The sequence below is a fragment of the Artemia sp. Qi Xiang Cuo genome, chromosome 18 (genome assembly GCF_049724085.1).
Source record: "Artemia sp. Qi Xiang Cuo chromosome 18, ASM4972408v1, whole genome shotgun sequence".
Classification (NCBI taxonomy): domain Eukaryota; kingdom Metazoa; phylum Arthropoda; class Branchiopoda; order Anostraca; family Artemiidae; genus Artemia; species Artemia sp. Qi Xiang Cuo.
In genome coordinates this window covers 35,784,567-35,802,477 of record NC_142811.1, presented here as the reverse complement: position 1 = coordinate 35,802,477, position 17,911 = coordinate 35,784,567, and the positions used below count along the sequence as shown (strand labels likewise).

At 34.5% G+C, this 17,911-nt stretch overlaps 1 protein-coding gene across 2 annotated transcripts in view; it reads right to left on the bottom strand.

Moving 5' to 3' along the window:
• The window catches only part of LOC148941445 (WD repeat-containing protein 44), a 128,904-nt gene extending 112,222 nt beyond the window's left edge, over positions 1 to 16,682 (bottom strand). For both annotated transcript variants that reach the window (XM_089104381.1, XM_089104380.1), the window contains exon 1: positions 16,550 to 16,682. In XM_089104381.1, coding sequence (XP_088960507.1) covers positions 16,550 to 16,608 — 59 coding nt within the window. In that variant the 5' untranslated portion in view covers positions 16,609 to 16,682. The remainder of the gene's footprint in view (positions 1 to 16,549) is intronic.
• Positions 16,683 to 17,911: the final 1,229 nt, after the last annotated feature.

The following is a 17,911-nucleotide window of genomic DNA, read 5'->3' as shown; positions in this document are numbered from 1 at the left end:
TGACCAGTTTTTATCTTTTTAATTTTTTAATTGACTTTTTACAGTTTTAATTATTGACTGTTAAATGATTGTTCATAATGATTTTTCTATTTCGTTGTTGTTTTGTGCATTTTGCCAGTTTTAGTGCAACCATTTATAATGTCGACTCCAAAGTCCGAATTCGGCCCTTTGTGGGCTTGTGAAAGTGATCTTTTTGAAATAAATATCTTATCTCATATGGAAAAAACTAAACAGAGCTCAACCAAAAATTTTAAGCTATTTTTAGAGGAACTGAGAAACAGTAATCAATTTGAACAGCAGAAATGCAAAATTTCCAAAGACAAAGTCAAATACTTTGGACACATTCTTAGCAAAGATGAGATACAGCCTGCCACAAAAATATCAGGATTATACATGACATGGCAAATCTGCAGTCTATATAAGGGGTAGAGATATTGCTATGTATGCGCAAGTTCCTACGAAAATATATATCCAGCCTATCCTGTAAATAAACCAATGAGAGATCTCACTAGAGTCACCAAATTCAGGTGATATGTCAATCATCCAGCATGGAGAGATAAAGAGCTGCACATCAGAAATTTACAATCCTTTGACCATAGATGTAAAACAGTTAAACTCAAGGTTGAGACCTGAAGAGTGGCCTTGGAGCTGAATTATCCTCAAATGGAAAAATAGTAGGGTTTGCATCAAAAGCTTCTAGAAAAACTAAACAGAACTATTTGCAGCAACAGATGATCACTCGTTTGAGACCATCCCATTGTATCCATTTCACAATGGACCAGCATAGAGCAACTGATGATCCAGGTCCAGCCATAGGACCAAAAGGAACACTATGGCCCCAGGACAGATGTCTCGGCGTTTTTAATACACTCTCATGACTTCACTTACCAGATGCTGATGTGCAAATCCAGAATGACAGTGGAGGCTATGTGCAAGCAAAGGTGAAGTCCCTGCCATTAACTAACTCCTAATTAGAAGAGATGTACCACAAAACAGAAGAAGATGTTCAGTTCAAGACACACAGAGAAATAACAACAGAGGATAGCCTCTTAAACATCAGTCATGCACAACAAAACTATTTCATTTTGGAAAATCGAATAAAAGTTAGAAGTACATGATGGGACAAATATAAAAGGCTAAAAATTGTATTAATACATCTTCTCAGAACTGACATACTTCACCAGCTTCACTCAGCACACCTCAGGACCAACAGAACTAAACAACAAGCAAGAGCAATTGGGAGCTGGCCAGAAATGAATGAAGACATCAAGACCTTTGTTTAAAAATGTAAAGAATGTTTAGAATTTACAAAAAAAAAAAAAAAAAAAGACCCATCAATTAATAAACAAACCACCCTCACTCCTATGGTAGCACACTGACACTGCCCTATTTGAGTGGAACAAAACCTAATATCTCCATATACCTCCAGACTTGAGTTTTCAATTTTTCTTTAGGGAATTCAGTCTGAAAACCTCTAGCCTTATCTATCCAAGATCAAATGATCTTCTGAGACCCAAAAATATCTACAACACAGGTTAGACAAAAAGGAAAAGACAAAAAAACTTATCATGGTAAGCATACCAAACTACTACCTAAGCAAAAGCCAGAAAGCCAAGTTTCTATCCAGAAAAAGGAACAAACAACGCTTAGTAAAAGTGGAAATCATGTTCCATCCTGGAAACTCCAGAGAAATGGAAAATTCCTGGAATTGTGGAGACCAAAAATGACTCCAGACTACGACAAAACAGAGTGCACATGTCATAAAATTCCTCTGTCACATTTAAGGGTGCAGTCAGGATCCTGGCAATACTACAGGGCAAAAGCATAGACACTCCAAGCCAAACCCTGCAAACATTGGAACCCTATTAAAAAGTCTTTTGAAACAAGGAGCAGAAGGTGAACCTTCCAAGTTAAGAGTAAAATATCTGTTCAACAAAGTAATATAATGATTCAAGCAATGAAAAACAACGAAAAACGTATTCTTTTGGACTATATCTGGTAGGATGGGGTGCAATTGTCATAGGAGCAATCATTCTGTTGCAACTTAACATGTGATTTTTATATTAATTGTCTTTTAAAGCCACATTTTGTAACTTCAATGTCAACCACTTATTAAGAGAACTAGGTCATCATACCACTACCACCCAAAAACAGTAAAGGAAAACAAGCAAGTCTATGTAAGGATGAAGACATTTGTGTTGCTAGTAATAGTAGTCTAGACAATTCTGCAGCTGCACTTAACTGTGACAGGTGTGAGAGATGGCTTTGTGCAACCAGCCCTAATCTAAGTTCCAAAGAATAAAACTTGCTTAATATAATGACATCTGAAATAGGCTGCCAATGGTTCTGTATTCTATGTAAACAACTCAACTGGTATTCAAACTACCCATTTTGCTGTCACTATGCCTTGCTGATGACGTTACTAAAGCCGTCACAAACGAAATTTCGGTTTTACAAATGGGTTTAACCTAATAATTGGGCACATCTAAGAGGCTAAATGGCATAGACATAGACCAGTGTTTCCACTTCTACCAATTTTTCGGGAGATTTACTGAATTCCTAATCCATCTCCCGACAAAAAAGAAGATACCAAAATTCTCGAGAAAACTTAATCCCCAGAAAATTTTACTTTGTGGTCATTCTCTTTTTTACATGGCTATCGTCTGTGGTCTTTTAGGGACATTTTCTGGAAGAAGAGAATGCAGCCACATTACAGGCAGTTGACACGGCACGATAAGAATTTGTTGGCACATGTATGAACATTGCCCACTATCAATTTCCCAGTGGTTGTATTGATTTTCTGTTCTTAATCTTTTAAACACCTTCCAGGTTTGTAATTATTTCAATCCCCAAACTAACCACAGATGTTGGCTAGCACCAAGAACATGTGAACAGGATGGAAACTAAAACTATATGGGTCTAGCTGATTCAGTAGGTTCAAATGGTCCAAAGTTACTAAAAATTAAAACAAACATTACAAAAATTAGACTTTGTCTGTAGTTGCTCTGTAGAACTGAAGTGTTTCCGTCAGTCTTTTAGAGTACGTTCTTACTGCTTTTGATATATTGGTCTTGAAGCATTTTAAACAGCATTGGAAAATGGATGGCCGAAGTAAACGCAGATAATTCTTTGTTTTAATAACTGCAGTATATTTATTTGAAAGTTATGCAAATTCATATATATTTTTGCAATTATATGAATATTAATGACTTGAGACTTTGTGTTTACCCTTTATCATTCGTGAATAACTATTTGGGGTTGGCGGTAAAAAAAAGTTTATTCACTTAACACAGACTCAATGGTTAAAGGCCTAGTGTCTGGAATTCGCCCGGATTTTCTGACACCATCCTAAACTAAGCAAGCCGTCGTATGGAGCCTGAAAGGGTGAGAAAAAGTAGGGGTTGATGAAGAAAATGGATACTTGTGTCTTATAGCCACCACACTCAAGTTCTGTCAAGAAGATTTTTAACAGTGAAAAATTTTTAGGGGAGGACCCTGACCGAGGAGCAGAAACTTTACTCCAACAAATTAAGCTTCACATTGAACCAGGATCAACAATTATTTCAGATTATTGGAGCAGCTACAAAACAACTGAGCTGGAACAGGCAGGTTTCACACATTTGACTTTGAACCACAAAAAGGATTTTTTCGGCCCTGAAACCAGCACACCTACCCAAAAACTAGAGAGAATGTGGGGTTCCGGGCGGGGAGGGGCGCACCGCCCCCTAAATTTTTTGGCATTCGGTAAAATTTTCACCAAAGGCAAAAATTTTAGCAGAAATTTTGTATTTTGTAATTTTTTTTTGCGGTTCAACGGCTACAGTTAACCGTTTTTGCGTGAACATTTTTGCGATTTTCTGTTATCTGCTATCCGCGAGCCCTTTTGCATTAAAGAGAAATCTCATTAACGGCAACCACATGTAGAAATTCAGAGAGTATATTTATAGGAGCCAAATGTGATTCTTGATAGAAAAATGGTATTGTTTCAATCAATTTTGTCAAAGCTGACAAATTGAACCATATAGAACATTGAAAAAAAAAAATGAAATGTATTTTATTTTTAAACTAGACGTATTTTTATTCAACTCTGACTTTAAAGCTGTGTAATTAAGACATTTTTTGGTCTTGTGTTTTATAGCCTCTTATAGGCTTGTTTTTCAAAGGCTTGGGCTTGTTTTTGTTTGACTTTCTGGCAACCCTGGTTTATGCATATATATATATATATATATATATATATATATATATATATATATATATATATATATATATATATATATATATATATATATATCACTACTTCATAATATGATGAATAATTATAATTAAAACATTTTGCACACATCCCCACTATACTTTATCCCCCCCCCCCCGATGTGTAAATATTTAGCCCCGATTTTGTATTTACTATATATTCTCATAATGCATCTCAGTTGTTTCAACCTGTGTAGGCTACCTGTAAGTTGAATTGGTACTTGTCTACTATATAAAACACACTCAAGAATTTCTAAATTAGGAGCTTCAGTGTTGGCTGCCCATCCCAAAGACAAAGAAAGTGCATTATTAGTACAATTCATGACCTAGTTCATTTTAGTTCAATATTAATGCAATTCTTGAAGGCACTGGTTAATTTGCTTTGACTAGTGATAGTATATAGTGCCTCATCATGGATGTTCAAGAATCATTTCAGATTGCTAGGAGGGCCACAACACAACTGAGCTGGTACAAGCAGGTTTCACTCATTTGAAAGTGAACCATAAACATAATTTTGTTGACCCAGAAATCAGTGCCTCTACCCAGAAAGTAGAGAGAATATAGGGTTCTATAAAGTGGAGGAACAAACAGTACCAAGGTACAGCCTGCCATCATTTACATTCATACTTAGTAGAGTACATGTGGTGGGTGGCAGTAAAGTCAAAAGCTGTGTACATTTTAATGCAATTCTTGATGACATTTCTGCATTCTGGGAGCACATTTCCAAGTTGTAGTTTTCATAATTTTGCTAATAAAGTATTCTATTTTCATCATATTTTTTTTGATAGGTTAAATAGGTTTGGTTAGCTTAAAATAAGTTTGTTTAGGTTGTGTATTTAATATATGCTTTGCTTTACCCCGCCCCCTAACATGCAAATATATAGCCCAAATTTGTTTCTAAACAATAAAATTTTCAAGATAATTTTGTTTTATTTCATTAGCATTAAACAAACTTCACTTCTTGAGTGTGTTTTATATAATTGGCAAGTACTGTTGAATCAACAGTGACAAAACAAAAACTGGAAAACAAGCTACAGGTGGCATAAGGTATTGAAAATATACAATTTGATTATAAATATATAAAATCAATATTATATTGTAAATATATAATTTTGCTGCATACAAATCTGTTAACTATGACTATTCTGCATATTTGAAGTAAGAATTGTTTTCTTAATATGTTTTCATATGTCCAGGTAATTTATATATATATATATATATATATATATATATATATATATATATATATATATATATATATATATATATATATATATATAACCAAAAGTTTCAAGCTTAGTACATATCATTGTTAGAAATTGGGCAAACTTCAATAATCAAATATTTTTGGAAAGACTGCAGTATGAAAATACATTAAGTAGCATAAAGAGCAAATGCAAACTGGTAAAAATGGAAACTGGTAAATGCAAAAATATTTTTCTATATTTTAACAAGGGATTACAACAATTCAAAAACCTTAAAAAAGAAAACGTTTTTGAATGCAACCAGTTATACAATGTCTGTAGGAAAGCATTAAGAATGAAAATTTGCAATTATTACAAATGATAATTCTCTATTTTGACAAGAGATTACAACATTTCAAAAACCATAAAAACGAAAACCAAAAGTTTGAAGTTTAGCAGATATCGTAGTTAGAAATCGGACTTGCTTTAATAATCAAATATCTTTGAAAAGACTGCAATATGAAAAGACAGCAAATTGTCTGTGGTTAGAAGACAAGCAACAATGAGAATCTATATATAGAAGCCTGCTACATGCCAAGTGCTAGGGCCTGGCTGCTAGTACCTTTACCAGTTGTCTTTTAGTTGTTTTTTTTTTACATTCTGAGGACAATATTTTAAACCAGTCAAGAGGGACAAAACATTGTCAGGGTAGCTACTGTAATGAATAGAAGCATAAAATAAGGAATCTAATGGTAGCCTACTAGGCCTACTTTTATTTAATTAAAACGTTTCTTTCAGAAGGGCAGTAGATAATTGCCTACATTATAATAGGTAATTGCCTACATCATAGTAGGTAGTGTGTGATCTAAATCCAGGTAATTCAGCGGGAATTGACGGGTTTAGTTCTATAATTGTTAATGAAATATTGTCTGCAGTAATTTTGCCATAACAGCATATAATTAATCTTTCATTTCAAACTGGAGTTTTCCCGTCTGCTTTTAAAGAAGCGAGGATAATTCCGCTTCACAAAGGTGAATCTCCTGAAAACCCATCAAACTACCGCCCTATTTCTATTTTGTCAGCATTTTCTAAAATATTTGAGAAGGCAATTTATAAGAGCATCTATGATTTTCTTAAATCGTTTAATTTTTTCACAAATTCCCAGTTTGGTTTTAGGTCTGGACACAATACTGAGCACGCTATCATTGCTCTCATCCAATATATTCATGAACGCTTAGATAGAGGTGAAATTCCAGCAACAATATACTTGGATTTTAAAAAAGGATTCGATACAATATCCCATTGTATTCTTTTTCGTAAATTGGATGATTGTGGTGTACGCGGACCGGCGTTGGATCTAGTTAAATCTTATCTTGATAAGAGAAAGCAACGAATAGATGGAGGTAATTTTCTATCTTCGCCTGTTCCTCAGTCCTCGATGGTTGGGGTGCCTCAGGGCTCTGTCCTAGGTCCTCTGCTTTTTCTAGTTTATATAAATGATTTTCACCGCGCTTTGGCAATCCCATGTCTCAGCACACATTTTGCTGATGATATGGCAGTTTCAATTTCTGAGAGGAATGATGAGGAGTTGGAGGCAAAACTTGATACTGCATTTTCTAATGTTCTTGAATGGTGTTCCGCAAATTTTATTGCTTTGAATTTATCAAAAACTAATTTCATAATTTACGGGAGGAAGTCAAATATATGCCCTCGTATTACCCGAGTTACTTCTTCAAAGTATCTATTATCAATATCTCGGGCGAATGTGATAAAGTACCTTGGACTTATGATTGATGAAAGCTTATCTTTTAAAACACACATTCAAAATATACGCTTAAAAATTTCAAGGTATTTTGGTTTAATGGGGAGGTTGAAGCATTATTTGCCCTACTCTGCTTTACGAAGCATTTATTTTGCTCTGATTCAGTCTAATATTAATTGTTGCTCTCTAGTATATTTATCTACATTTAAAAGCCTTATTAAACCAATACAGATTTTACAAAATAAAGCAGTAAGAATCCTCAAACTTTTTATTTCATTGCCTATTTCAATTCCAAATAAGTCTTCTACAGCATCCTTATATACTTATTTAGATATACTTCCAGTTTCTCAACAATTTACTTTTGGAGCAATTGTTTTCAAATTTAATTATGACATTAAGAAATTACCGTCATATTACCTCAATCAAAGTTTGTTCTCCCAATCACAAGATTTACATCGTTATAACACGCGACAAAAAAAAGAGTATCTACATTGACAAGTATAGTACTGAGAGATCTAAATTCGCCCCGTTTGTATCAATAGCCTGGTGCTGGGATGCTCACAAGGATTTTATTGATAAATTTTCTTCTATCCATTTAATAAAAAGGAATCTTAAATTTCATTTAGTTCAGGATTATTTTTAATTAAGTGTCTTTTTAATATGATTAAGTTATTTGTTTGGATTTTTGTTCTATGTGAATGTGGGCCTCTCGGCTATCTTTTAGTATGAATTTATATTTAATAATATTGATCTCTCTTTTTTTTTTATATATATATATTTATATTTATATTTGGATCCTGGGCTAGCTGCTACTTTCATATTATTTTTGTATTATTGTATCTTTGCCGCCGTAATTATCTTTGTATTGTAGCGTAAAATTTTTTATTTTATCTTTGTCTAGGCCTAGTTTTTCGAGCTTGTCTCCCCATGGGCCTATGTCAAATATATACATGTATGTGTGAATAATAGAATGATTGATTAAACTTGAACCATTTGAACCTACTGAATCAGCTAGACCCATATAGTTTTAGTTTCCATCCTATTCACATGTTCTTGGTGCTAGCCAACATCTGTGGTTAGTTTGGGGATTGAAATAATTACAAACCTGGAAGGTGTTTAAAATATTAAGAACAGAAAATCAATACAACCACTGGGAAATTGATAGTGGGCAATGTTCATACATGTGCCAACAAATTCTTATCGTGCCGTGTCAACTGCCTGTGATGTAGCTTCATTTTTTTTTTGAAGGTTTTTGAATTGTCGTAATCCCTTGTCAAAATATATGCAAATTTTGTTACAATTACCAGTTTTTTGCTCTTTAAGCAATTTAATATAAACTTCTCCATACATGAAAATCTTCAATTTTTCTACGTAAGTGTGACAACATCATTGCAATACTGATGTATATAAAAAGGCCATCACTGATATAATTTTTTTTTCAAAAATTAAGGCTCTTAACATGTTTTCTCAAACTCTCTGAACTATCTAGATTGTTTGTTTAGGCCAGAATATCCCAGGATGCCAATTTCCCTGAAAAAATATGAAGCTGTCTTTGAGAAAAAATACATACATAAAGACACACACAAACATATATATATATATATATATATATATATATATATATATATATATATATATATATATATATATATATATATATATATATATATATATATATATATATATATATATATATATATATATATATATATATATATATATATATATATATATATATATATATATATATATATATATATATATATATATATATATATATATATATATATATATATATATATATATATGTAACCAAAAGTTTCAAGCTTAGTACATATCATTGTTAGAAATTGGGCAAACTTCAATAATCAAATATTTTTGGAAAGACTGCAGTATGAAAATACATTAAGTAGCATAAAGAGCAAATGCAAACTGGTAAAAATGGAAACTGGTAAATGCAAAAATATTTTTCTATATTTTAACAAGGGATTACAACAATTCAAAAACCTTAAAAAAGAAAACGTTTTTGAATGCAACCAGTTATACAATGTCTGTAGGAAAGCATTAAGAATGAAAATTTGCAATTATTACAAATGATAATTCTCTATTTTGACAAGAGATTACAACAATTCAAAAACCTTAAAAAAGAAAACCAAAAGTTTGAAGCTTAGTAGAGATCGTTGTTAGAAATCGGACTTGCTTTAATAACCAAATGTGTTTGAAAAGACTGCAATATGAAAAGACAGCAAATTGTCTGTGGTTAGAAGACAAGCAACAATGAGAACCTATATATAGAAGCCTGCTACATGCCAAGTGCTAGGGCCTGGCTGCTGGTACTTAACCTATCAAAAAAAATATGATGAAAACAGAATACTTTATTAGCAAAATTGTGAAAACTGCAACTTGGAAATATGCTCCCAGAGTGTAGAAATGTCCTCAAGAATTGCATTATAATGAACTCAACCTTCTGCCCTTACTGCCACCAATCACATGTACTATACTAAGTACGAGTGTAAATGATGGTGCACAAAGGCACCAAGGATGTACCTTGGTGCTGTTTGTTCCTCCACTTTGTGGAACCCCATATTCTCTCTACTTTTTGGGTAGAGGCACTGATTTCTGGGTCAACAAAATTATGTTTATGGTTCACTTTCAAATGAGTGAAACCTGCTTGTACCAGCTCAGTTGTGTTGTGGCCCTCCTAGCAATCTGAAATGATTCTTGAACATCTATGATGAGGCCCTATATTCTATCACTAGTCAAAGCAAATTAACCAGTGCCTTCAAGAATTGCATTAATATTGAACTAAAATGAACTAGATCAAGAATTGTATTAATAATACACTTTCTTTGTCTTTGGGATGGGCAGCCAACACTGAAGCTCCTAATTTAGAAATTCTTGAGTGTGTTTTATATAGTAGACAAGTACCAATTCAACTTACAGGCAGCCTACACAGGTTGAAACAACTGAGATGCATTATGAGAATAGATAGTAAATACAAAATCTGGGCTAAATATTTACACATCAGGGGGGGGGGATAAAGTATAGTGGGGATGTGTGCAAAATGTTTTAATTATAATTATTCATCATATTATGAAGTAGTGATTGTTTTCTTAAGATAGGAAATAGGTAAAAATTTTGGAGTGTGGCCCCTGATAAGGAGACATGTTAAGCAAACAATTCTTACTTTAAAATAGCCTATGTATAATGATCCTAGTTAGCATATTATTCAAGAGGAGAACCTTCATGAACAAGTATTTCCTCTAAAAATCCTTCTTTTTTTAGCTTAAAAGAAAAAATTTACAATAAACCACCATGCTGAGATCCAATGCATAAGTCTTTTGAAATTGCTGCTATAAATTGCCAAACAAATTTTTCTATAGATAGCGCTATCCCTGCTGTTGTTAGTTAATGACATAGCGTGTGTTTAAACAAAAAGCAGTGGTGAAAATAATAATATTGCTATAAATACATACAGAGTATCTAGAGTATACATACAGAGGATATACAAACACCCCCCCCCCCTAATGTGCAAATATATAACAAAAATTGCATTTTGAACCTAAATATAACCAAATGAATTCTGTTTTTAGCAAACATGTAAATAATTGTTTTATTTTTATTTTTGCCACACCATTTTCTATCATTAAAAAAAATTTATTATACCCCCACCCCCCTAATGTGCAAATATACAACGAAAATTGCATTCTGAACCTAAATATAACCAAATGAACTGTACCCCAACCCCTAAATATATCCAAATCAAGGTATATATTTGCACATCAGGGTGGTGGGTGCAAAATTTATTTGTGATGTAAATGAAGGTTATATTTAGAATTAGGGGGATGGGGGTATATATGCTGTATGTATGTGTATATTTCTTCTTCTTCTTCTTCAATTATAGGCTTCGGATGAATCCATTTAACCTTTTTCGTATTGTCTGATTATGTCAGGGGTGTCCTGGGAAATCAAATATAGAAATTAGACTATTATTATTCAATAATAGAATTTATACATCATTGATGAAACCACCTATATTTAGACAGTTAAAGACAGCTTTGAACAATTCGGCATCATCGGTTGAAGAGTGTCTCCTTTGTGTTAGTTGGTCAATCTTAGGGGTTAGCTTTAGGCGCTTGAATATGGCAGATAAAGTTAGCCATTCTTTTTTATGGTTGAGAGTTGCCACAGGGCAACCAAAAAGAACGTGGTTGATGGTATCATCATGGGTTTGACATAGGCGGCAAAGAGGGCTTGTTACTGTTGGAATGGCTGTGTTTTCATAGTGATAAGTTTGGCAGTTAAGGCCAGTAGCATTTGATCGTATTCTGTGGTACATCTTTGAGTCTTTCCGGGATGTAAATGGAGGAAGGTTTGGTGGACATTGGTTTGCTAGATAAATTTTTAGGCGCCAATGGTTTACATCTCTTACTGGGATAGGTCTTCCAGAAATTATTTCAAGCTGAAGGGCAGATTTAGCTATTTCATCTGCCTTGTGGTTCCCTTTTATACCCATGTGACTTGGGATGTACTGGAATTTTGTGGATATACCTTGTTTAAGTAGTTGGTTCAATAGTACAAGGGTGGTGGACGTATCATTATCTGGGTTGTCTGAATGTTCTGGTGATATTGAGGCAAGGGCTGATTTTGAGTCTGAATAAATTATAAGAGGGGTGTTTCTTGGGGGGTTTGGCATCTTTATAATGGTTTCCAATGCAATGTTGATGGCAGCTATTTCAGCTGTCATGATACTCGCGTTATTTTGGAGCCTTTCTGCAGCTGCTATACCTAAAGATGGGAAGTGGACTCCACAAGCAGTCCTGGAATCTGTTTTTGAACCATCCACAAAAATTGGGAGGTGGTTGATATATCTTTGAGACTCAAATTCATGGAATAATGATTTTACATAGGCAAGGGAAAGGTCTTTTTTAATAGCTGGCGCAAACAAAAGGTTCACTTCTGGGTAGTGGTTAGCCCAGGATGGTATCCGGGGGTATATTTGAAATAAAGAAGATGAAGGTATGGGTTAAGGTCATTTGGGTGGTTGCAAATTCTCGTGCAAGGCCCCTAAAAGCTCTAGGGTTTCTTAGCCAGTCATGTAATCTATGGGAACTGTTACCTTCAATTGTTGTAAAGTAGCGGGCAAGTAGGATGTCTCTACGCATGGCAATAGAGGTGAGACCACTTTCACTGAGGAGGAAGTTGGTTTTGGTGTGATTCCTGAGGCCAAGTATAGCATGGATCATAGTATTCTGGACAGTCTCCAGACTGCATAGTAGGGTGTTCGAGCATGAGCCATAAACAATTAGTCCATAATCAATCTGATATCTGATATAAGTCTTATAGAAATTTATTAGATGTTTTCATGGCAACCCCAAGGCGTATTAAGTAGCCTTTGTAATATATGAATTTTTCTGAGGCATTTTATTCTCACATTTTCAATATGGAGCCTGAAAGTTAGTTTTTGGTCTAGAGTGAGGCCGAGATATTTGATGTGTTGTTGCTCTTGGATGACAACACCATTTAGGGTTAGTAGGGCAGATTGGGGATTTATCTTATTATGAAACTGTACTATAGCTCATTTTGATGGGGCGCTGGGTAGGCATGAATTGTTGGAGAAACATTCAAAGGCATAAAGCTACTTTTTAACTTGGATTGGGCTAGTTCAAAATCATTTGAGGTAGACCATAGGACTATATCATCTGCAAACTGAATATTTGTTTGGGGTAGGTTCAGATCCCATAAATATAGTGAAAACAGGAGACAGCTGAGGACAGCACCTTGGGGAAGGCCTTTGGAGACAGACTTTTTAGAAGTGATGTAGGAATTTACTTGGAGAACAAAAGAGCGTTTGATTAGGTAACTTTTAAAGAAATTCACTACAGGTATTGGAAAACCCATTTTTGATAATTTTTGCAGTAGGAGTGGATGTTGGATATTATCATATGCGTTTTGGAAGTCCAAGAAGGCTGCAACTAGGATTTGGTTATCTTACAGACACTCAGATATGGCATTGGTTAGGCAAACAAATGCATCAATGGAAGAATGATATTTCCTAAATGCTGTTTGGGTATGTGGGATGAGGTGGTTAGACTCAGCAAACCCATACAATTGGGAGTGAATTATCTTCTCATATAATTTTCCCAGAACTTGGGTAATCATAATAAGTTTGAAGGAGTTGGGGTCCTCTTTGGGTTTATTTTGTTTTAATATAGGGATGATGAGTGATGTTTTCCAAGCAGATGGGAAGAAGGAATTGCTCCAGGCGTTGTTGAAGAGAGATAAGAGTACTCTTTTAAACTCTATTGGAAGGTGTTGGAGCAAAGATGGATGGATCTGGTTGTGGCTGCAAGATGTCTTGGGTTTGATTGAATTGATTGCTTTATTCAGCTCAATCATTGGAAAATCTTGGAGTAGATACTGGGACCCAGGCAAGTCAAAATGGGGTGTTAGGCTGATCTGAGGTGGATTATGAGGGGTGTTTTTGAATTTCTTCTCAAAAAAATCTGCTAAAAATTCAGCTTTTTCTTTGTTGGTTTCCAGCTGCTGACCATTTAGAGTTAGCTGGTAATGGAAGGGGTTCTATTTGGAGAATTTGCCACACATCATGTCTAGGAACTTATGAATCTTTGACTCTTGTGTTTTGCGGGACACTGATAAGAGAAATTTTTTGCATGCCTCTTTTTTTGCAAGTTTGATTATCCTCTTAAGTTTTGCCTCTGCTTGTAGCTTTGTTATATATATTCCAGTGGATGGATTTCTCCTGAATGATCTGATGGCATTCCTTTTATTGTGCCAAGCCTCTTGGTAAGAGGATGTCCACCATGGCGTAGGGGGTTTGTTATTCTTCAGTGTTTTAGGGCATTGGGACTGGGGTATGGTAAGTTTTGCAGCATCAAGAAGTAGTGATGTGAGATTATTGGAGAGTTGGTTTGGGTCAGTGGAGAGTGAAGAGTAGTCATGGTTTGAGAGAATGTGGGAGAAGTTTGGCCAGTCTGCTTTATGCCATAAATAGTGTGAAATGAAATTATCAATGATGGCCGGGTCACCAATTTTTGTGTATATGGCAAAATGGTCACTTAGGAGGTTGTCTATTCTGTTGACAGCAGTTTTATTTATTAAACTTGATGAGACTAATTGAAGATCAATAGTTGAATAACTCCCACTTCTTTTGCTGAAGTAGGTATTTAGGTGTCTAGGAGTCACTAGTACTATATTGGTAAAATTGGTGAGGAATTCCTTTATGTATTTTCCAGCATTATTTTGAGGTGAGTAACCCCAGATAGGACTATGGGCATTGAAGTCTCCAGCAACCACTAGATTTGAATTTGAGAAATTATTAGAAATAAAATTGAAAAAATCATGTCCATTGTTATTACCATTTGGATTATATAAATTAATAACAGTGACCTCCATGTTTGCCAGCCACAACTTTACACCAATTGCATCAATGTCATGACTGAAATCAGGGAGGCTTATACCACAGAATTTGAGGTGAGATTGTACAAGGATGGCAACTCCACCACCAATTCTATTGGAAGATCTGTCTTTTCTTAGGACATCATAACCAGGAATTTTTAGATTAACTGATGAGTTTAAATGGGTTTGTTGGAGGCTTAGTACGGCTATATTGTGTGAAGAAGTATACTTCAGAAGGTCAGTAATGTTATAATCATTTAATGATCTCACTTTCCATTGCAAAATTGAGGAGGATAGAGGTAACTGAGGGTTAGCCATTGATAGATAGATTTAGTTTATTGAGTATAGTGCTGAAATTTGTGTTGGCTGTGTCCTTAAGATTTTTTGGGAAGTAGGTATTAGCCATCTCTTCTAGAATTGAGGATTTTTGGTCTTCTGTGAGGGATGTTCTGGAGAGTGAGTTGAAGTTGAATATGTAGAGGCATAAGTTTGTAAGTAGATTTGGATTTTCTTCTGATGTTTCCTTTGGTGATTTTGATGAAGTTGGTTTTGCAGGTTTACTTATGGAAGATTCAGGGTCTTGGTCTCTGGCTGGAAGGGGGGGAAAGTCTAAGGTCTTGATTCCAGGGAATGTTTTTTGTGGTTGGGTCCTTGTAGCTTTTTGCTGTAGAGTCTTTTGATTAGGTTGTGTGTTTGATTCAGAGAATTTGGGTGTATCTGCATTGTGCACCATGAGTTTAATTTTTGCAAACTTAAATGGGATGTTTTCTTTTTCAGACAACCTGAGAGCCATTGATCTTGCCTTGTATTTTGGGCATACAAATCTGTTGTGTGAGGAATGGGAGCCTTTGCAATTAATTCATGATAATTTCTTGTTTGCACTGTTTGCTGTGTTTGGAGGATGGATATTTTGGCATAGTTGCACCTCTTCAGGTTTGTTTTGCAGTGTTGTTTTGTGTGATTCATTATCAGACATATTTCACACTGTATTGGCTTAGCCTTGTACTCTTTGTAGGGCTTTATCTGGCCAAATAGGGATACAGGTTCACTGAAGTTCTCTAGGGTGGAGTCCAGGGTGAAAAGGTAGGATTTAGATGTGTATATCCCATCATTGTTGGGTTTTCCAAGTCTGGTGACTTTTGATACTGATATTTTTTGGCCTTTGCAGTTTATAAGGCCATCCTTTAAGTCAGATTCAGGAATACCATTAGGGATATTGTATATGACAATTTTTGTTTAGGCAGGGGGAGGGCGAATCCATTGCTTTGAATGGACCTTAATGCCTCCAAGGGAGTTAAGTGACGAAAGAGTTGTTTTTGCATATTTATAGCAATATTTTGATTTTTGCCACTTCTTCTTCTTCTGAATTGCCACTTCCAATGCTATTAATATTTTGTATTTTGCCACTGTTCATTAAAAAAAAACTAAATTACAAATACCAGCATGAACACTATCTATAGAACAACTTATTTGGCAACTCACAGCAGCAATTTCAAAATAATTACTCACTCCCTAATGGAGGATACTGTAATTTTTTCTTTTAAGCTGAAAAAAGAAGGATTTATAGAGGAAATACTTGATGATAAAGGTTCTCCCCTTGGATAATAGGCTATGTTAACTAGGATCATTATATATATTTTAAAGTAAGAATTGTTTTCAAGAGCCACAATTCTAAATTTTTACCATATTAGCTTAGCCTAACTATGATTATTCTGTATTTTATTAGCCTAGTGGGCCTAAGAATTGTTTTCTTAACATGTTTCCTTATCTCCAGGTAGCTATATGGGCAAATACCAGGCATTAATCCTGCACTATCAAAACAAATGACACCTATCACCCCCCTCCCTACTAAATATTTAGCAGGAAGATGGGCACTTCGCACATGCTTAGGCAGCCTAAGAACAAGCCTACACCTAGGCTCAGCCTAACTAACCTTTTTAATGAAACGTCAGACTCTGCATCAAAAAATAATTCTTCACTATCACTAGACATTTTCCAATATTACAGTCTCAAAAAACTATTTTGAGGGTCCAAAGAATGATTCCCTGTATCTGAATGGAATTTCCTCCTAATTCATTTAGTCAATTCAAACATTTTTGCCAGCTATCTTATGTACAGTGCTACCTAACTTTCGGAATTAAAGCGTCATCTTTTTTTTAACAAAGCCATTGCTAACAAATTTGAAAATAATGTTAGGCTACATGCAATTCAACAATGTGACACTATTTCTAAAAAAAAAAAAGGCTAAATTTCCTTCAGTTTAGTCCAAATATAATATCAGTTAGAATTTTCAAGGTATTTCCTGGCTAAATTTTGCAAATATTCATGTTTTTTCTTGAAAACCAGCCAAAAGGAGATTTCTACTGGAACTGGAAAGTTATGTTCAGGGCTGGATAAAGGGCGATTGAAGCAATTAGGCCCAATCGAACCCAGCGTTTGAAAGGGCCTGCGCTGTCATCAAATGAACAATTTTTTTATTAGAAATTATGAAATATTCTGAAAAATTCCTGTAAGCTTTGCTCCAGGAGAGAGATCATTTTCCAGGTTAAAATTAATAAAAAAAAAAAAAAAAACACTATCTAATAGCAACGGTGAATCAGGAATAGATTGAATAGTATAGCAATTATACCGATTGAAAGTGAAGATGCAAGGAAGCTAGATTTTCAGACAGTTTTAGGAGAATTTACTGAAAAAAACAGAAATATGTAAATTCATAAATTCCTATTCCTTTATGTAAGTTCAATAAATATGTTTGCATTTTGTAAACGAAAAATAATCGTATATTTGTTAATACATGTATGCCTGTATACATTTTTCTTGAAAACGGATCAATATTTTTTTTGAAAATTGGAATCCTGATATTTCCTGGCCGGAAAAAACCGATCTAGATAGGTTAAAAGTTTGAGAAAACTTGTTAAGAGCTTTAATTTCTGAGAAAAATTCGCATGATTAATATCATACGCATGAACACATTTCAAAAGCACAAATAGGTTGTTTCTGTCCCAGGAGTGTTTTTATCCTCTTAATATCTATTGCACATGTAAAAATACACAAGAAACATACTTCAGTATAAGATACCAAATGTAATGAGTCTATTTACGCAAGGTGTTTTCTGCAGTTAGTAATGCCTAGAGTACAGAAATATAAATTAACAATTGCTCAAAATTAACAAACTGAACCATCAAATGAGACGAGATCAAGAGGACAACCTGAAATTTAAGTTCAAAATGGGTGAAAATGAACAACCTAGAGTATCAAATGTAGCAAGACAAATCCAAGCAGCTAAGGCAAAGGG